Source organism: Xenopus laevis, chromosome 5S, assembly GCF_017654675.1.
Source record: "Xenopus laevis strain J_2021 chromosome 5S, Xenopus_laevis_v10.1, whole genome shotgun sequence".
Taxonomy (NCBI): Eukaryota; Metazoa; Chordata; class Amphibia; order Anura; family Pipidae; genus Xenopus; species Xenopus laevis.
The window spans coordinates 109,890,226-109,911,009 of record NC_054380.1 but is presented as its reverse complement, the minus strand read 5'-3'; the positions used below and the strand labels follow the sequence as shown (position 1 = coordinate 109,911,009).

General features: G+C 37.6%; 1 protein-coding gene across 1 annotated transcript; it reads left to right on the top strand.

The window, feature by feature from the left end:
- The first annotated feature begins 8,305 nt into the window (after positions 1 to 8,305).
- On the top strand, positions 8,306 to 20,179 carry tm4sf1.S (transmembrane 4 L six family member 1 S homeolog). Its single transcript, NM_001093883.1, is given in 5 exon segments — positions 8,306 to 8,547; positions 15,458 to 15,547; positions 15,628 to 15,770; positions 16,841 to 17,027; positions 19,857 to 20,179. Coding segments are annotated over 5 exon segments (612 nt in total). The 5' UTR covers positions 8,306 to 8,370; the 3' UTR covers positions 19,872 to 20,179.
- Positions 20,180 to 20,784: the final 605 nt, after the last annotated feature.

Sequence of the window (20,784 nt, the reverse complement as noted above, 5' to 3'; positions counted from 1 at the left end):
TCCCTTATCCAGAAAACCCCAAGTTCGTAGCATTCTGGATAACAGGTCCCATACCTGTACCTTAATAACTGGAGAATGAGCTGCTGTAGGTATAGCTATATATATATATATATATATATATATATATATATATATATATATATATATATATATATATATATATATATATATATATATATATATAAAATCATCTGTTAATATTTCCATAACATATATGTTTATTATGATAAAGAAAACTTTAAAATTGTGTTTCTCCTTGTAAGATACTATTTCAGAGGCTATATTTAGATACAGGAGTGGTATTTACTGCTGATAAAGTCTGTGTATCATGGAATATATATAGGAAGATGTGATAAAACAAGGTAGTGCCTTTTTTATCAGTACCGCACTGATTATCACATACTGTAATTATATCCAGCACAAAGAGTAAAAATCCACATATCAAACATATTTATCTTTACACTAAATTGATTTAAGGAAATGTTACACATGATTTACTGCTATTAACTTTCCTTTTCTACTACTTCTACTTCTACTGCTACTACTACTTTGTTGCTGTGTAATTGTGCATAGAATCCAGTCCATTTCTTTTTAGGACAGATCCTCTACTCTATAGTATAGTAGCAGTTATGTACAGGTATAGGATCTGTTATCCTGGGGGGTTTTGGATAAGGGATCTATCCATCATTTATATCACCATTTATATCACTTACCTGCTGAAAATAATTTAATAATTAAACCCAATAGGCTTGTTTTGATACCAATATGGATTAATTGTATCTTAATATCAAGTACAATGTACTGTTTTATTAAAAAAAAAATTAAAAATCAGAATTACTTATTTAAAACTGAGTATAAGGGAAATGGATGTCCTGTAATGTGGACAACGAGTTTGTGGATAAGTGATCCCATACTAAATTACCAGTATTATGTCATGAAACGATATGATAACAAATACATATTAAAACATGTATAAGTATCTAATAAACTCTATAATAAAATATTTCAAATTGCATCTGCCATCTACCTGAGGATGAAGTTAATTGTAATGAATGCTATACATTCTTCTCTCAGAATAGCCAGGATAACAACTGCTAAGGGAATAAGTAGTAAGAGGTAAAGTACATAAATTGAAATTTAAAGAAATAGCAATTCTCTATTGAATTCCCCGCAAATTTTCGCGTTTCGCTGCAGGAGAATAAATTCGCGAAACTGCAGCGAAAATTCACCAGTGTCAAAAAAATTTTTGGACGCGTGTAGGAAAAGTTCCTTGCATCAAAACCACTGTGTGTCAACATTATTCCGACACCCATTGACTTTAACGTCGGCATCAAAATTGACAAGAGCGTCAGAATTGATGCAAATTTTTGCGTTTCGCAAATTTCACAGGAAATTCACAAATTTTTTGGTGAAGCGAAACTGGATATCACTGCTCATAACTGCTTTATGAATGGGATAACAAGAAAGAACCAACTGAATTAAAGTCTATACAGTATGGGACCTGTTTTCTAGAATGCATGGGACCTGGGGGTTTCTGGATAACGGCTCTTTCTGTAATTTGGTTTTTCATACCTCAAGTCTTCTAGTAAATCATTTAAACATTAAATAAACCCAATACGCTGGTTTTGCTTCCAATAAGGATTAATTATATCTTTGTTGGGATCAAGTACAAGGTACTGCTTTATTATTACAGGAAAAAAAGGAAATAATTTTTAAAAATTTGGATTTGAATAAAATGGAGTATATGGTAGACAGCCTTTCCATAATTCAGAGCTTTCTGGATAACGGGTTTCCAGATAACAGATTACTTAAATAACCATTTAGGTAACATGTACTAGGCTTTTGTATCCACAAAATATCCAGTACATATACATTTAAGCCATTTTACTCCCAGGCCCAGCATATCGAATGGCTGGTATTCAGACTGCCTTTATTATGGAATATTTTACTGTCTGATATCCAGTGTAACTGTGAGTTGTAACTGACCCCCTCCCTGCTTTCTCTCTCCATAGTGCCTTACGTTAAAAAGTGTCCCTGGCATTAACATTGCATATTCATGCAGAGTAGCGCAGCGGAGCTCTTGGGCGCCATCTTCAGTATCTTCGGATCCTCTTCTTTTCCTTTGGCAGTCTTCGAGGGTTTCCGGTGCATGCGCAGTAGGCAAGAATACCAGATTGGCCCAAAGATACTGAAGATGGTGCCCAAGAGCTCCGTTAAGCTACTCTGCATGAATATGTCAACGTTAATGCCAGGGACACTTTTTCAAGTAAGGTACTATGGAGAGAGAAAGCAGGGAGGGAAGGGGAAGAGAGTTTTGATTAATGGGGGTTTAGTTCTCCTTTGAGTAATATATAAAAGTAAGTTAAAACAAACAATACCTCCCTAAAAGAACAATGAAGGTCTTCTAGTAACATGATATCTAAGAGCACCCATGACCTCCTTAGAACTAGGAGAAACATTAGGAATCAAAGACTTAACCTCTTTAATAATATACTTATTATTTATTATTATTATTATTAACATATATTTTTAGAGCACCAACATATTATGCCGCGCTGTAAAATAAAAGTGTTTATTCCAAGAACATACAGAATTACTTACATAAAACATACAGTATTACATGCATAGCTACCAGTAATCTGTACAAAAGGTGAAGAAGGTCCTGTGCATGGGAGTTTACAATCTTAAAGGGGAAGGAGTTGAGACTCAAGGTGTGGGCAAGATCAGAGATAAGCAGGTGAGAGGTGTAGCATAAGGCATTGCATTTGGTAGCTAAACAGAACGAGGGTAGGCTTCTCTAAATTAGTGTGTTTTAAGAGATCTTTTGAAAGCAGAAAGGCAGGGAGAAAGTCGGACAGACTTTGGAAGAGAATTCTAGAGGAGGGGTGCTGCCCTTGCAAAGTTTTGAATGCAAGCATGTGAGGTGGTAATAAGAGATAGAGAAGCATAGTAAGCGGTTTGGTGAGTATCTAGAGATGAGTTCAGATGAAGGGAGGGGCAGAGTTATGAAGTGCTTTGAATGTCAGGGTCATAAGTTTGAATTTTATTCTGAAAGGTAGCAGAAGCCAGTGCAGGGATTGACAAAGTGGCATCGCAGAGGAGAAGTGGTTGGTGAGGTGTATAAGTGAATAAGAATGAATAAGAGATTGAATTGGAATTTTGGAGGCATGTTGGGTGATAAATGATCATATTTTGGATATGTTCCTTAGGTGAAAGTGACATGATTTAATAAGTGACTGGATATGTGGAGTGAAGGACAGGGTTGAATCTAAGACAACCCCAAGGCCCTGGGCCTGGAAAGACAGGGTGAAGTTAAGATAGCGTTGTGACATCTAAGTCTAGATTGCAGACAGGCAGTTACAGACCCTAGTTAAGAGCTCTAGGTTGAGAACAGGAGAGGAGAGATATATCTGTGTATTGTCAGCATTGAGGTGGTATTGCAAACCATACGAGTTGATTAGTTTGCCAAGCGAGGAGGTATAGAGAGAAAATAATAGGGGTCAAAGACAGAGCCTTGAGGAATCCCAACAAAAAGAGGGAGGGGAGAAGATGATTCTTCATTGTAAGAGACACTGAAGGAACCAGAAAAGAACTGTGTCGCAAAGGCCAAGCAAATGGAAGGACTGGAGGAGGAGAGGGTAATCCACAGTGTCAAATGCAGCTGAGAGATCAAGCCGTATTAGTAGTGAGAAGTGGTTGTTGGCTTTACTCATTAAAAAGTCATTAGTTAGTAGGGTTAGGGCAGTTTCAGTGGAGTGTTGTTGTCTAAATCCAGATTGTAGGGGGGTCCAGCAAGTTATTGTCAGAGAGGAATAGCTTTTTTCAGTTAAAGACTTGGCGCTCAGGAAGTTAAGAAATGAAAGGTAGCTGAAAGATAGGTTGGAGGTTATTGAGATTGTAGGTGTTAGTGGCAAAGACCTATTTTTGTGGTTGAAGTCAAATTGCTCAGTAGAATCCTTAGGCTGGTCATTTGCCTTTGCATATGTACGTTATTATTCTTATGGTATTGAAGTTCATTAACTTTAAAGCTTGAAGAAAAGATGACCCCCAAAATGTGTTGCCCATAAGTTTATAAAGGCTGAGTCTGTTACACACTGAACGTTATTGTTAAAAAAAAAAATTACATATATATATATATATATATCTATATATATATATATATATATATATATATATATATATATATATATATATATATATATATATATATATATATATATTTGTGTTTATCTTTGTTTGATATTTGTACAACAGATGTAGGATCCATTATCTGGAAGCCATTATCCAAAAAGTCCAAATTACAAGAAGGTCATCTCCCATAGAGTGCATTTTAATCAAATAATCACAAAATATTTCCTTTTTCGCTGTAATAACAAACCAGTACCTTGTGCCTGATGCCAACTAATATACAATTAATTCTTATTGGAGGCAAAACAATCCTATTTATTTTAATTTATTTGAGTTTAAGGGGGTTATTTATTAAGGGGCGATTTTTTCGTGGCGTCCGTTTTGACGGCGAAAACCCAAAAAATCTTGCGGTAAAAAAAGACTTGATTTTTTTCGCGATTTATTATGCTCCACATGCTCCAAGTCCGAATCCGGAAATACTCCATCGAAAACCTGCCAAATGCATGTAAAAGTCAATGGCAGATGTCGCCTTAACGATTTGAAGATGTTTCAACCCTAACGAAATGTTAGGAGTTTTTTGGGGTTTGATGATTGTTTTTCCACAAAAGTGTGAAAAATTCGGGTTTTTCGTGTGACAATCCGAAAAAGTTGTGTTTTTTCCCGATCCAATTTTTGTTTTATTGATAAATAAGGGCCAAATCATGGATTCTAGTTTGGTAAGACTTTTTTATTTAAAAAAACAGAAAAATTCAGATTTTGATAAATAACCCCCTAAATTTTTTTGTATGGAGACCCAAATTACAGAAAGACCCCCTTATCCAGAAAACCCCAGGTCCCATACCTGTGCAGGTGGTCAATCATTATTAAGGTGTTAAATCTGCCTATTAATTCTGTATTTGCAGTTAATACATTTTCTAACTTTTTAAATTTGTTTGTATCTCCGGTCCTACTGCAATAGTGTCACATTGGTAGCATTTTCTGTGTTTGTATCTTATGAATGCATACTCTACTATGTATTTATTAACACTTCATTACAACAAACTGCTCTTATTTCAGCTTTTTCCAACTTGTTTCTAGTCTCGTGACTTCCTGTGATGCCAGGAAGTCAAGTGGTCCACCATTTGTTGTACTATTTCTACCTGTGGATGAATGTATGTGGCATGCCTGGGATTCAGTGCTGTCTCAAACACACCAGGCCATGACATGACTTGATTTTCCAGTTGCAATCAATAAAGTTCCATTTTTAACCTTTATAATTAGTGTTGTCTGAGTCAATGTCGTCATCTGGGCCTGTTCATTTTCTGCTGTGCCAGACTTTAGTCATTACATAACAGAATATTTTTCCAAAGAGGAATTAAATGCAATAGGAACTGCAGAGCAAACACAACAGAAACATAAAAAACAACGATTAGACTTGAAAAACAAGCTTGTTTTAAGCTTTAAAATAGGATTTCAATTATAGTATTTTACATACAATTTGGGGGTTATTTATCAAAATCTGAAAAGTTCTCACAATTTTCTGAAAACTACTCCCACCAAATCCGCAAGGACTTTTTCTCCCTAGAAAAAAACTCAATAAAAGTTTTAAAAAAAAAATCTGAATCGTACAAATTTTTCGGATTTTTTGGCGAAAACTGACTTTTTCGGATTTGATGCACGAAACCTTTTCAGATTTAAAGCCTGGAAATCACAAAATCTTTGAATCATTGAACAAAATCCAGAGCAGATCAGGATATCAAAAGGACATCTGCCTTTGACTTTTACATGAACTCGGCATTTCTTTATTTTGACTTTTAACACCTTTTTTTCTACAAAAAATTGTGCTTTTCCCCTTCAAAAGTCCGACCAGAAAAAATCGAACTTTAATACTGCAGTTAAAGATATGCTATTATATTGCAAGCAGATCAGTCACCACAGACTGACTTTTGAAGTGAATTCCGACTGTGGCTTATACAGGCACCTGTTATCCAGAATGTGTTCTGTTATTTGGATCTTCATTTAAGTCTACTAGAAGATCATTTAAGCATTAAATAAATTAATTAAATAAAATATATGATATATACTGGTTTTGCTTCCAATAAGGATCAATTATATCCTTGTTTGGAGCAAGGTACTATATTGTTATCACAGAGATAAATGTAATCATTTTTTAAAAAAAAAATCTTATTATTTGGTAAAATGGAGTCTATAGGAGATGGTCTTCCCATAATCCTGAGCTTTCTGGATAACTGGTTTCCAGATAATGGATCCAATACCTGTATGCAGAGCCGGGCCAACCCGGCCAGACGCCCTGGGCAACCTGGCGGGCCACAGCGCCGGCTCAGTGCGCGCGAAACTGCGCTCCAGCGCGCATGCGCGAAATAGCATGCAGAAGCGCATTATCGGAAAAGTTACACTTGCCCGTCTGGGAGAGACGGGACCGGACACGGGATAGGCGACAGAGCAGGTACGTGCCTGTCGCCCCCCCAGCTTTGCGCCCTAGGCACGTGCCTACTCTGCATACCCCTAGTTCCGGCCCTGCCTGTACAAGACAAACGTAAAGGGATATTATACAAGAGGTACAAAAAGTTTTGAGGGCTACACGATGCTTAAGAATCAGCATGTATAACTTACCATGAGCCATAATGAGGAGCACAGGAACATTTTACGTGGAGTTTTCAGTGGACGGAGTGTACTTGGCTGTTGCTGTATCTGGTGAGTATTTAGACTCACTGGGTGTGAATTTTAAAATTGGTTTTGGCTACTATTTTACATATCTTCTGGTTGTTAAAGTGACGCACCATTAATATGTACTGGATTATATTATTGAGTGATTGACAGCACAATGGTGTTTCAGCAAGTGGTTGTGTGGCACCTGCTACGTTTACTGTCCAAAACAATCTTTTCATTCCAGAGCAGTTTTCTTTTTTTACAAAATCTTATATCCACTTTACCTATTATCTATTTGTCCATACTGCAAGGAACTGAAATGCACATGGTACAAATAAACTCCCTTACAGATACACACTAGAGGCATCCCTGAGAAGCAGACATATATTGTTTCTTTCTTTGTTATCAGACAGAGAAATAGACCTGAGAGCTTATGTAGGTCAGTCTTGCCAGGGTCCACCCCAGTGCCCAGTACACTAAGGGGCATATTTATTAAGGATTGAATTGGAAATTCAAATTTGAGATTTATCATACCTGGATCGGACTGGGGGGCCCGGGGCCAACCGGGACTACTGGTCCAGGGCCCCCCTCCAGCCCCCCTGGCACCCTACTGTGATACGCCAAGCTTGGCGTTACTGTGTTAGGGCGCCGCTCAGTGCCCACGCATGAATGGCGCCATGCGCATGCTCGAGCTGCGTCGCGCATCGTGCATGTTCGAGCTGCGTCGCTCAGTGTGCATGTGCAGCACCGAAAAAAAAATTCCCCAAAAAATTTCGATATCGGGAGAGGGGTTCTGGCACGCGGGGCCCACGATACTGCCTGGATCCTGGGAACAATTCGAATTTGACTATTCGCCACCTAAAACCTGCTGTATAAGTCAATGGCAGATGTCCAGTGACCCATCAGAAGATGTTAATAGCCTTAGAGAGCCTTAAAGCTCCAACCAGAAAAATCTAACTTTCATAAATAACCCCCTAACTATTCCATTAATTATTATTATTAATAATAACTTGCCTCTCCTAAATACAGTAAATGAAAAGCAAAAAGCTGGTTGCAGCCATGCTCTTGTTTACTCTATAAAATAAGATTTTATCTTAAGAACACCATTGGGGTATCAACATTTTGTAAGGGTGCAGGTACACGTGTTGGTTAAAAAAGAACTACTTCATTCAGGTCAAACACACTATAACCTACACTTAGTTGTCAAGCCTTAACAAATGCATAACAAAGAACCTATTATTTTACCATGATTTGCACTACGCCTGAGCATATTTGCTGGGAGGTTGGTATCACTGGGAGTGTGATACGTAAGAGAACTGGCTCACTGACATGGTGAGTAGCAATGCAAATAAAAGGCTGATTAAAAAATGATTTGTTATACTTTCCCCTCCTTCTCCTACGTAGGAGGGCAGACGGTTCAGCAAAAAGGCAATAGAAGTCAAAGTTAGCAACATTTACTAATTATAGGTTTCACCCTCATGAGTAAGGTACAGCACGATATTTAAAAAGCTGCAAAAAGGAAACACCCAGGTTGTGTTTTAGGAGCCCAACTGGATTGTTAGAGAACTGATCCCAACGACAGAAGGGCAAATGATGTGCTACGGCAGGTGTGCAAGATGTATCGGCTACTTTCTTCTCGTTCTGGCACTATTCTGCATTGTGGCAAACATTTTACTTTATTTTCCCAATGGAGAGACCCAGTATGCATCACAGAACCACTTGAGTAGATTCGTATGGTTCTTCCAAGGCATTGGTGGTGCAGGGTTACTGGTAAGTTTTTAAGCCATAGATTTTAATACATTATATATCTCCTGCTTTGGGTCTAAAGGGTTACATTTACTGAATATTTTGATTCACTCTTTTTTGAGATAAAAATAAGCTTCTTTGCAAAGTTACTGTTAAGAACTTCTGGGGGTTGTTTATCAAAGTCTGAATTTATCTAAATATTTTCTGCTACAAACTCCGATCAAATCCGCTTGATTTTTTTACGCTTATTTATTATTCAATTTTCCCAAAAATTTGCTTTGCGGGAATAAATCTGATATTCACAAATTTTTCGGACTTTTTCATCCGATTTTCACAACTTTTTCCGTAATTTTCACCCGAAAACTTTGGGGGTATTGCCCGAAACCCAGCGCATATCAAAAAATCATTGGGACTTCTCCCATTTACTTATATGCAACCTTGACAGGTCTGAGATGCCGGATTTTCAGATTCTGACTTTTCCATCCTCTGGGTTTAATAAATTCCAAAAAATTAGAGATTTTATTTTAGATTTTTGCATTCAGAGTTTAGTAAATAACCCCCTTACAGTTGAACATATTCAATTCCATCACGTTCAAAATCATCAAGTATAAAAATATACTTTTAAGGTATCATCAAAACGTCCTATTATTATGTATTAGTCTTTCACTTATAGGAACTTCTAATTTATGCAAATTCTGCTTCTAAATCTATCTCGGTTTTATAAGGTACTAAAGTATGGTTCTCACGTAGAGCTTCTTATTGCAGTTAGTCTGATGATAAAACCTGAGCTCATAATTCGGAAGCATGTTTCAGATAGCATCTTAGGATACGGTGGTCAGATTTCTGAAATCTAAAGGTACACAGAATTGGAGAAAGAGTTTGGCCAGTTTCAACATTACTGCAGGTTTGTCCATCTGAGAGGGCAGTTTCACACCGTACTGCAATCCTATCAGAACTAAAAATGGAATCTGCTAGTGCAAACAAGGGAAGTGAGAAAAACTGCAGCTCCGTATCCATGATGCCTTGGCATGACTAATGAGACATTATGCACGGCATTATAAAGAGGGCTATAATAACAGCTACACATCTTTAAATAGAGAACATTCTTTTCAGGATCAACAATTGCATTTTGTTCATACTTGGCCTCACTTATCAACTAAGAAAACATTTGCACCTGGTCGATCACCCATTGAAACCAGTCTACAATAAGCCTTGTTCAGACATCATGAAAGTTTACATAAATTACGGCACTACTGCAAATTTGCCTATTGAAAGTGTAACTACCTACTGAGCCCCAATATCTATTTAAAGGAGAACTAAATCTTAACTAAAGAAGTAGCTAGAAATGTTGTACATTATGTTTTGGAGGTCTGTATCAGCCCAAGGCAACCACAGCCCTTTAGCAGTAAAAATCTGTGTCTCCAAAGATGCCCCAGTAGCTCCCCATCTTCTTTTCTGCTGATTCACTGCACATGCTCTGTGCTGCTGTCACTTACTGAGCTTAGGGACCAACTCACAATATACTGATTATACTGTATATAAAACGAATGCTACAATATAAGACTGATTAGTAAATAATACAGATTACTGATACATGGCAGCTCAAAAACTAGCACAATTAGCATCAGAACTTAATAATCAGCTCTATAGCATCAGCCCTTTATGACAGAAAAACCTAATTTTCTGCTTGATGATTTGCCACAACCCCTAAGCTTAGCTTCTCAACAGCTGCTTAAAAAAAACTCTGCGCATGTGCATGTCGCAAACACTCCTAACAAAATCCAAGAAGGTCTGGATCATTAATTCTATAGAGATGCTGAACCTTTAGGCTGTCTCAATAGCATTTCTAGCTATATTCATTTTTAGGGTTTAGTTCTCCTTTGAAATGTAGGCCCTATGTATTGCAATAAGTAGCTTACTGTAACTCATTTGTGCAAAACCACTGATGCAATATATGAGCAAAGTATGAGTCCAGTAACCTATAGCAACCAGTTCATTTAATTGTTCTAACTGTACTTGGCCAGTAAATGCTGATATCAGGTTACTAGACCTGGGGAAATGCTTCTAATCCCATTTACATTCCTTCAACGCAGAATGCGATGATATTGACTGGATCATTCGCCACTTAATAAAAAGAGAGATTAAAGAGAGATGATTTTGGGCGCATGTTTTGTCAAATGAATAACATATCTATCTATGCAACAAGCTTTAGAGGAAAATCTCCTGTTTGTATTCCTACATGTTTGCTTTGCAACCAGTCAAATATACACATATCCTGGAGTTTTTCTGCATTGTGGAAATGGAAAGTACTGAAATACATTTAGTGGAAAATTCATGGTGGCCTATCAGACATTTTTCTAGAAATGTTTTTTCTTTTGAGCCTTTATTGTACACCTCATGAAGGTCAACCCATCTTTTTGTCAAAAACATCTTAATAAACTGGGCAAGTAGATTCTTTTGTGTGATACATACGCATACATACTTACTGTTGTTGTTGTTGTGGGTGTAAAACTTTAATGAATTTGCCTTTGTGGTTTGGGAAGATCACAGACATATCTTTATACCTGGGGAGGAGACACAGCTTTGATAGTTGTGCATGTTGTTCTGAGGCCATGCTAATGAAAATATTTCATAACAGTATTCCTGTTTCTTCATATTCTAATTATCTACAATAAATATTACTTTCCGTGGTAAAGACCATGACATGATTTATGCACTGAGCACAATAAGAAACAGGCTGAAAATGTCCATCTGAGAACTCACTCATAACCTTATATATATAACTAATGAGATTAAAGGGGACACGTCACCCAAAAAAAAGTGTTCAAAATCCTATTTTATCACATAAATCAAGCAAAATGAACTTTAATCACACTATATCAATTATTTGAATCTTGTTTCCTTCAGTCTGGGACTTTATAATTATAGCAAGCAGGCAGGAGCCATTTTGTGGGCACTGTTATTAAGACAAGCCTTCCATCATCTCAGAATCTTGTTTGTGCACCAGAATGGGGGACCTGATGTCCATCCCCATGCCCTGGCTACACAATTAGACGGTGAAGAGAACTGGAGAACGGGTGACATCTAGGAAGTGCTGAATGGAAAGTGAAAGTAATTGTCTGCCCCGCCCAAGGCATAGAGGAGGGGCAGACAATATTTGATTGACAGCTGAAATGTTTAAATGAACTTACAAAAGATATGAATGCTTTAATAAAAAATAGAAATTGGATTTCTTGTTTAATTTGAAAAGGACTTTTATTATACAGCTTTTTGTGTCTGGGTCCACTTTAAAAATAAATCTTGGCAACACAAATAGAGGACAAGGCTGGATGTAGTTCCAGAGTTCTGTTCTTCATGGGAATCGGTTGCTAATCATTTCAAGAGGCCAGCAAAGAGCTTTCCTGACATATATTGCACTTACATATTGTACCAAGGACTTTTTTGACTGGAATACCAGCATCTTGAGGGGAATATGTGCTGCATTTTGGAAATCTCCAAAGTTACTTCTTTACATAATCTTTCGTATAACCAACAGATGACACTGTGTGAAATTGCAGTCACTGTTATTCTTTCATATAACCAACAGATGAAGCTGTGTGATATTGCAGTCACTGTTATTCTTTCATATAACCAACAGAGGGTGCTGTGTGATATTGCAGTCACTGTTATTCTTTCATATAACCAACAGATGACGCTGTGTGATATTGCAGTCACTGTTATTCTTTCATATAACCAACAGAGGGCGCACTGTTATTCTTTCATATAACCAACAGATGGCACTGTGTGATATTGTAGTCACTGTTATTCTTTCATATAACCAACAGAGGGTGCTGTGTGATATTGCAGTCACTGTTATTCTTTCATATAACCAACAGAGGGCGCACTGTTATTCTTTCATATAACCAACAGATGGCGCTGTGTGATATTGCAGTCACTGTTATTCTTTCATATAACCAACAGATGACGCTGTGTGATATTGCAGTCACTGTTATTCTTTCATATAACCAACAGAGGGCGCACTGTTATTCTTTCATATAACCAACAGATGACGCTGTGTGATATTGCAGTCACTGTTATTCTTTCATATAACCAACAGAGGGCACTGTGTGATATTGCAGTCTCTGTTATTCTTTCATATAACCAACAGATGATGCTGTGTGATATTGCAGTCACTGTTATTCTTTCATATAACCAACAGATGACGCTGTGTGATATTGCAGTCACTGTTATTCTTTCATATAACCAACAGATGACGCTGTGTGATATTGCAGTCACTGTTATTCTTTCATATAACCAACAGATGACGCTGTGTGATATTGCAGTCACTGTTATTCTTTCATATAACCAACAGAGGGCACTGTGTGATATTGCAGTCTCTGTTATTCTTTCATATAACCAACAGATGACGCTGTGTGATATTGCAGTCACTGTTATTCTTTCATATAACCAACAGAGGGCGCACTGTTATTCTTTCATATAACCAACAGATGGCGCTGTGTGATATTGTAGTCACTGTTATTCTTTCATATAACCAACAGAGGGTGCTGTGTGATATTGCAGTCACTGTTATTCTTTCATATAACCAACAGAGGGCGCACTGTTATTCTTTCATATAACCAACAGATGGCGCTGTGTGATATTGCAGTCACTGTTATTCTTTCATATAACCAACAGATGACGCTGTGTGATATTGCAGTCACTGTTATTCTTTCATATAACCAACAGAGGGCGCACTGTTATTCTTTCATATAACCAACAGATGACGCTGTGTGATATTGCAGTCACTGTTATTCTTTCATATAACCAACAGAGGGCGCACTGTTATTCTTTCATATAACCAACAGATGGCGCTGTGTGATATTGCAGTCACTGTTATTCTTTCATATAACCAACAGAGGGCACTGTGTGATATTGCAGTCTCTGTTATTCTTTCATATAACCAACAGATGATGCTGTGTGATATTGCAGTCACTGTTATTCTTTCATATAACCAACAGATGACGCTGTGTGATATTGCAGTCACTGTTATTCTTTCATATAACCAACAGATGACGCTGTGTGATATTGCAGTCACTGTTATTCTTTCATATAACCAACAGATGACGCTGTGTGATATTGCAGTCACTGTTATTCTTTCATATAACCAACAGAGGGCACTGTGTGATATTGCAGTCTCTGTTATTCTTTCATATAACCAACAGATGACGCTGTGTGATATTGCAGTCACTGTTATTCTTTCATATAACCAACAGATGACGCTGTGTGATATTGCAGTCTCTGTTATTCTTTCATATAACCAACAGATGACGCTGTGTGATATTGCAGTCACTGTTATTCTTTCATATAACCAACAGAGGGCACTGTGTGATATTGCAGTCTCTGTTATTCTTTCATATAACCAACAGATGACGCTGTGTGATATTGCAGTCACTGTTATTCTTTCATATAACCAACAGATGACGCTGTGTGATATTGCAGTCACTGTTATTCTTTCATATAACCAACAGAGGGTGCTGTGTGATATTGCAGTCACTGTTATTCTTTCATATAACCAACAGAGGGCGCTGTGTGATATTGCAGTCACTGTTATTCTTTCATATAACCAACAGAGGGTGCTGTGTGATATTGCAGTCACTGTTATTCTTTCATATAACCAACAGAGGGCACTGTGTGATATTGCAGTCACTGTTATTCTTTCATATAACCAACAGATGACGCTGTGTGATATTACAGTCACTTCTTATTCTTTCATATAACCAACAGAGGGTGCACTGTTATTCTTTCATATAACCAACAGAGGGCGCTGTGTGATATTGCAGTCTCTGTTATTCTTTCATATAACCAACAGATGACACTGTGTGATATTGCAGTCTCTGTTATTCTTTCATATAACCAACAGATGACGCTGTGTGATATTGCAGTCACTGTTATTCTTTCATATAACCAACAGAGGGCGCACTGTTATTCTTTCATATAACCAACAGAGGGCGCACTGTTATTCTTTCATATAACCAACAGAGGGCGCTGTGTGATATTGCAGTCTCTCCCCAAGCGAACTGTTGGTATAGGAATGATTAAAAGTGACTGCAATCTCAGCTACTGCCCGCTGACCCGAGTATAAGCCGAGGTAGACTTTTTCAGCACATTTTGGATGCTGAAAAACTCGGCTTATACTCGAGTATATACGGTATACAATTTAAGGCTGGCAGAAGGAAAGCAGGTGAAGGTGGCAAGACCTCTAGTCGGTTTCTGCAATGTAATATAGAGTAACATAGACATTAGAAGACACTTCCATCCTCAGCAGGACACAGAAGGTGCACATACCAAGGGACATAACTGCTGATATTTAACAATGTAAACTTTTAGGGGGGATATCATGCAACTTAAAGGGGCAGTATTCCCCCTTGTTCAAAATGAATGCAATGAATAGGACTTGTGCCAAACATTGTTTTTTAACTTCTTTATTGCCAAGAACAATTGTATAGGTACATGCAGAAAACTTGTTTCCGACATATTCCTGAGTAACCAGAAGGTTGTCCTTGTCATTTGCTCACTGGCTCAGTGTTAGCAAAAGAAGAAAATGTTTGCCTGAGAATGGCTCTTTGTTCCATGGTAACATCAAGTGATCTGTGAATGATACACAGCTACCTAGGCAGCTAGATCAACAAACACACTCACAAAAAGACATAGACAAATATGGAATTATATCTTTAGCAAGACCCATGTTAGTCTAATTCCAATACAACAAGTATTTGAATGTATTTTGTGTATCTCATTGACACATTTGTATTTATTTTTACACATTTTTCAGCAGATATAAGGCTGCATTGTAGGAGTTTAAGGTGCAGAGCCTAAATTTGAACTTAGCCACAATGATAATATATTATTGTATTCCTTTAAAAATCTTTTGATTGGTCTTCATTCTGTGTTTCAGATGCTGCTCCCAGCAGGAGTATTCATTGGGCTGGAACATGAAGATTGTTGTGGCTGCTGCGGCCATGAGAAATGTGGGAAAAGCTGTGCAGTAAGTGCCAATTCATAATAAAATGCATGTTTGATTGCGGATGGATGACAGATACCTATGTAACCTGTTCTTACCTTTAGATGCTGTCATCTATTTTGGCTGCATTAATTGGAGTTGCTGGAGCTGGATACTGTGTTGCTATTTCTGCATTGGGCTTAGTTGAGGGGCCACTGTGTTTAAACAACGGAGAGTGGTCTTATGCATTCAGTGGCACTAATGGACAGTAAGTATCACAGTTTTAACTTCTCTCTTGTAAGTAAAAAAAGGCTTAAAGGGGTAGTTCACCCTCAAGTTTTCTTTACCGGATTTGAGCCTTTTTAGATAAAGATTCACGATGTTCAGTTTACCAAACTTGTGAAAATATTGTGCTACAACAGGAAGTAGAGCAAATGTAAACATGATACCAGCATTGATAAGAGAGTAGGTCTGGTCTGTTTTCAGCTATTCTGAAAAGATCTGTATAGCACTTGGCTGGGTTCCTCATCCTATAGGTTACCTGATATGAACTACTTATAAAGTCTGTGACTTGTGGTCCTCAATACACGGGCCCCTTCTGATTCCCCAAAAACTGACACTGACACCAATATATCTGGGTGGAAAGGCCGCAGCTTAGTTTATTGTACATGTTACTGTAAATAACAAACCCTAAACATACAAATTATTAACCACCCATAAGGATATTTATAAACTGGTACATAAACAAAAACATAAACCATTGCTGGCTGCATATAATCACATATAATGTAGCAACCTGACCTAATTTTCAAACCTGAGGCTAGTTCCCAACACACCTACTTACTGTGGCACCTAACCAGGACCTAGCCCATCAAGGCCTATCTCTCACGCTTGAACTACCCCCTTCTGTTTTCTTTTTTCCCTTTTCGGCTCCCCACAGTGTGGCCCACCCCACCCCCCATATTGCTTCAACAATACAACCATTGCTGTCTCCTCCATCCCCTTGTTCCTGTGACCCCTGGGCGGTAGGGGGGAGCTGTCTCTACCTTCCAGGTGAAATGTCTGCCCCTTCTTTTGGTCCACATTATTATACCCTCTGGTGCTCCTCCTTCCTTTACCCTAACTATCAAATACAAATCCCATAATCCAACACCACTACTACAGGGCCCTATTCATCCCCCTAGTCATGACCCTGTCACTTAACCCTTTGGCTTTGTTTCCCAGGGTCCCCTTTTCTGCTGCACTTGTACTACTTTGAATACAATATTTTATACAATCAATATGATATATGTAACATAACAGCAGCAGCTGGCATGTATGTGTCTTGTCTTTCCGCAGATATCTGACAAATCATCAATCCTGGTCCACATGTAGCGAACCAAAGAATGTTGTTGTGTGGAATGTTACTTTGTTTTCCATACTTCTGGGTCTTTCTGGAATCCAGGTCATCCTGTGCCTAATTCAGATCATTAATGGTTTAATTGGTGGGATATGTGGTGTGTGGTGCTGCCAAGATACATCACAGGTAATTATGGGAGACATGCATTCCAGGGTTAATATTATATAAACAAATTGGGAAATAGATATTTTTTTAATGCTGAGATTTTCATCCAATTTTATTTTATAATATAAGTAAAAATACCCACTCCAGACAGTTCTAAAGTTGGTTTTCAGAGCAAGGGATCCTCATTCCTCACTACAAAGTCCTGAAAAAATGGCACATTTTCATGTGACAAATCATACTGTCATGGGAAATCATGTTTTTTTCAGAACTCATCAGTTAATAGTGCTGCTCCAGCAGAATTCTGCACTGAAATCCATTTCTCAAAAGAGCAAACAGGTTTTTTTTTTATATTTAATTTGAAATCTGACATGGGGCTATACATATTGTCCATTTCCCAGCTGCCTTCAGTCATATGACTTATGCTCTGATAAACTTCAATCACTCTTTACTGCTGTACTGCAAGTTGGAGTGATATCACCCCTACCTTCCCCCCCAGCAGCCTAACAACAGAACAATGGAAAGGTAACCAGATAACAGCTCCAGATAACAACTCCCTGGTAGATCTAAGAACAGCACTCAATAGTAAAATCCAGGTCCCACTGCAACACATTCAGTTACAATGAGTAGGAGAAACGACAGCCTGCCAGAAAGCAGTTCTGGTACTGCTGTTTCTTTCTGAAAGCACAATGACCAGGCAACATGACCTGAGATGGCTGCCTACACCTATATTATAAATTAAAATAAAAATACACTTGCTAGTTCAGGAATTAAATGTTATATTGTAGAGTGAATTATTTGCAATGTAAACAGAGTCATTTTGAAATAAAAACGACACAATAAAAATCGTGACAGAATCCCTTTAATTATGAAACCCTGGCAGTCATACTTTATTTTAGAAATGCAAGCACCAAAATGAAGAAAAACATTAAAACATTTTTCCAACATATATCTGAGATCCAGTGCCATAACACATCCGTTGAAACCTAGCATCAACGTAATTATGGGTAAAAGGTATAACAATAACAGAATTACATTATCAATGTCCTGCTGAGTTTTAATACAAAAACTAGTGACGAATTTGGGACGTTTCACTTTGCCTATAAATTCGTGAATTTTCAGCGGAATTCGCGAAAAGGTGAAAAATTTGTGAAACAGCGCCGGCATCCTATTTTTTACGCCGACGTCCGTTTTTGACGCCAGCACCCATTTTTATTGACGCTGGCAAATTTTCGCGGCGGTTTTGCGAATTTATTCACTGGTGGCAAATCGCAGGAATTCGCCTGCGGAATAAATTCGCCCATCACTAACAAAAACATATGAAATGCTACATATAAGCCAACTGAAAGATCTGAATTACGGAAAGGCCATCTCTCATAGACTTCATTATAATCAAATAATGAAAATTTTTAAAAATGATTTCCTTTTTCTCTGTAATAATAAAAAAGTACCTTGTACTTGTTTCAAACTAAGATATAATTAATCCTTATTGGACTCAAAACCAGCTTATTTAATGTTTACATTACTTTCTAGTAGACTTTAAGGTATGAAGATCCAAACTATGGAAAGATCTGTTATCCGGAAAACCCCAAGTCCTCAGCATACTGGATAATATGTCCCATACCTGGCTGTACTATTATTATACGCCTTCCTAAAACAATTGTTAAATACACATAGAGATTACAAGATATATTAGCATAGTGCATGTTTATCTTGCAAGCAAACATTTAGTTCCTACAGAGTTCGCACCTACCGTTCCTTAGAATGTGAAAGGGAATTATTTGCTTTCAAATATGTTACATTCAGGAAACCAAATCTGCTTCACTCTTATTATTAATCTATAACTCCTACAAATTATATATTAGACATTCCAGAACTTGTAATGCACCACCTGAGTTGCAGGCTCTATATGACTACAGCTTATTACAGGTATCAGTTATCCAGAATGCTCAGGACCTGGGGATTTCTGGATAAAGGGGCCTTTCTGTAGTTTGGATCTCCATACCTTAAGTCTTCTAAAAAATCAATCAAATATAAATTAAATCCAATGGGAAGTTTTTTTGCCTCCAATAAGGATTAATTATACCTTAGCTGTGATCAAGAACAAGATGCTGTTTTATTATTATGGAGGAAAAGGAAATACTTTCCTTTCGAATTATTGAATTCGTTTATTAAATAGACTCTATGGGAGATGGCCTTTCTGTAGTTCTGGATAATGGATTTCCTGATAATGGATACCATACCTGTATATTATTCTACAGATAGTGTATTAGTGAATAATGTATTGGATACATATACTAACACAGGACCTGGAGTGAGTCTCCTGCTACCTACCATGCTCTGTTCTTTCAGGGGTACACCTAAGCACATTACTCAGTTCCTCAGTTGCTCAGGGGCACATTTACTATTGGTCGAATAACGAGGGTTAATTAACCCTCGATATTCGTCCGTCTAAGTAAAATCCATCGAATATCGAAGTCGAAGGATTTACCGCAATTCCTGCGATCGAACGATTCGAAGGATTTTAATCCATCGATCAAACGATTTTCCTTCAATCTCAAATTGGTAGGAAAGCCTATGGGGACTGTTCCCATAGGCTAACATTGGTGACAGTACTTCGACTATCGAATGGTCGAATAGTTGAACGATTTTTATTTCGAATCGTTCGATTCATAGTCGTAGTCTAGGTTGAAGTAGCCAATTCGATGGTCGAAGTAGCCAAAAAAAATTCAAAGTATTTTTTATTATAATCCTTTACTCGAGCTAAGTAAGCTAAGTGCCCCTCAGTGTTGTGTATCTGTTACATACAGTGCTTGGCTTCATACGTTCTTCTTTTCATCCTCTGTTTTACAGTCCTACGTTTGCTGAGTTATACAAGACTTTAGAGGACCCAAGAAAATGCACTGATGAACAACAGACTTATAGTCTCTCTTAAATTATAATGTATAGAATTGAATGATTTGTCATCTGCCTTCTACTGGACGAAAACCAAAGGCTGCCAGTGAGAACAGCGGAAAAACCATTTGTCAGAGTGTAAAGAGCTTGTATAGAAATCACTTCTTCTCTCCCCACGTCTATTCTACTATGTGCGAATGAAGTGGGGTATTTTGCATTAAAATTGTTTGTTTTTTATTTAATATTGTTTTATTAGTAATACAATAAATGTATCAGAACATGCACCTTTTTGCTGTGTCGATTTTATTATTAAAATGTAAAATAAATAACTTATTTAAAATGTAATACAAATAACATATATAAGTGATCTCATTTGTTATTTTCTTAGTGTAAGTGTAAAACTGATTGCAAAACACAAGCAGTGTTGGTAACAAAATAAGAGGATTTGCTAACAAGTAGATAACAGCAGTGTAAATCAGAGCTTGCCAGTTTGGTGATACGGCTGTCACAATGTGCCAGTTGTCAGGCATTACCTGAATATGCTGTTAGGTGATTCCTGCCACGGTTGTGTGAATTAATGCCTCCTTAGTCTTGAGAGGGAAAAGTTAGTGTGACAATAGGAAAACCTATATATCCATCTAAAGTGTTAAATATTACATTACTTAAAAATAATGTCAATGTGCTCTTAAAAGCAGAAGCCCTTAGGGCAGTGATCCCCAACCAGTAGCTCGCGAGCAACATGTTGCTCTCCAACCCCTTGGATGTTGCTCCCAGTGGCATCAAAGCAGGTGCTTATTTTTGAATTCCAGGCTTGGAGGCATTTTTAGTTGCATAAAAACCAGTTGTACTGCCAAACAGAGCCTCAATGTAGGTTGACAATCCACAT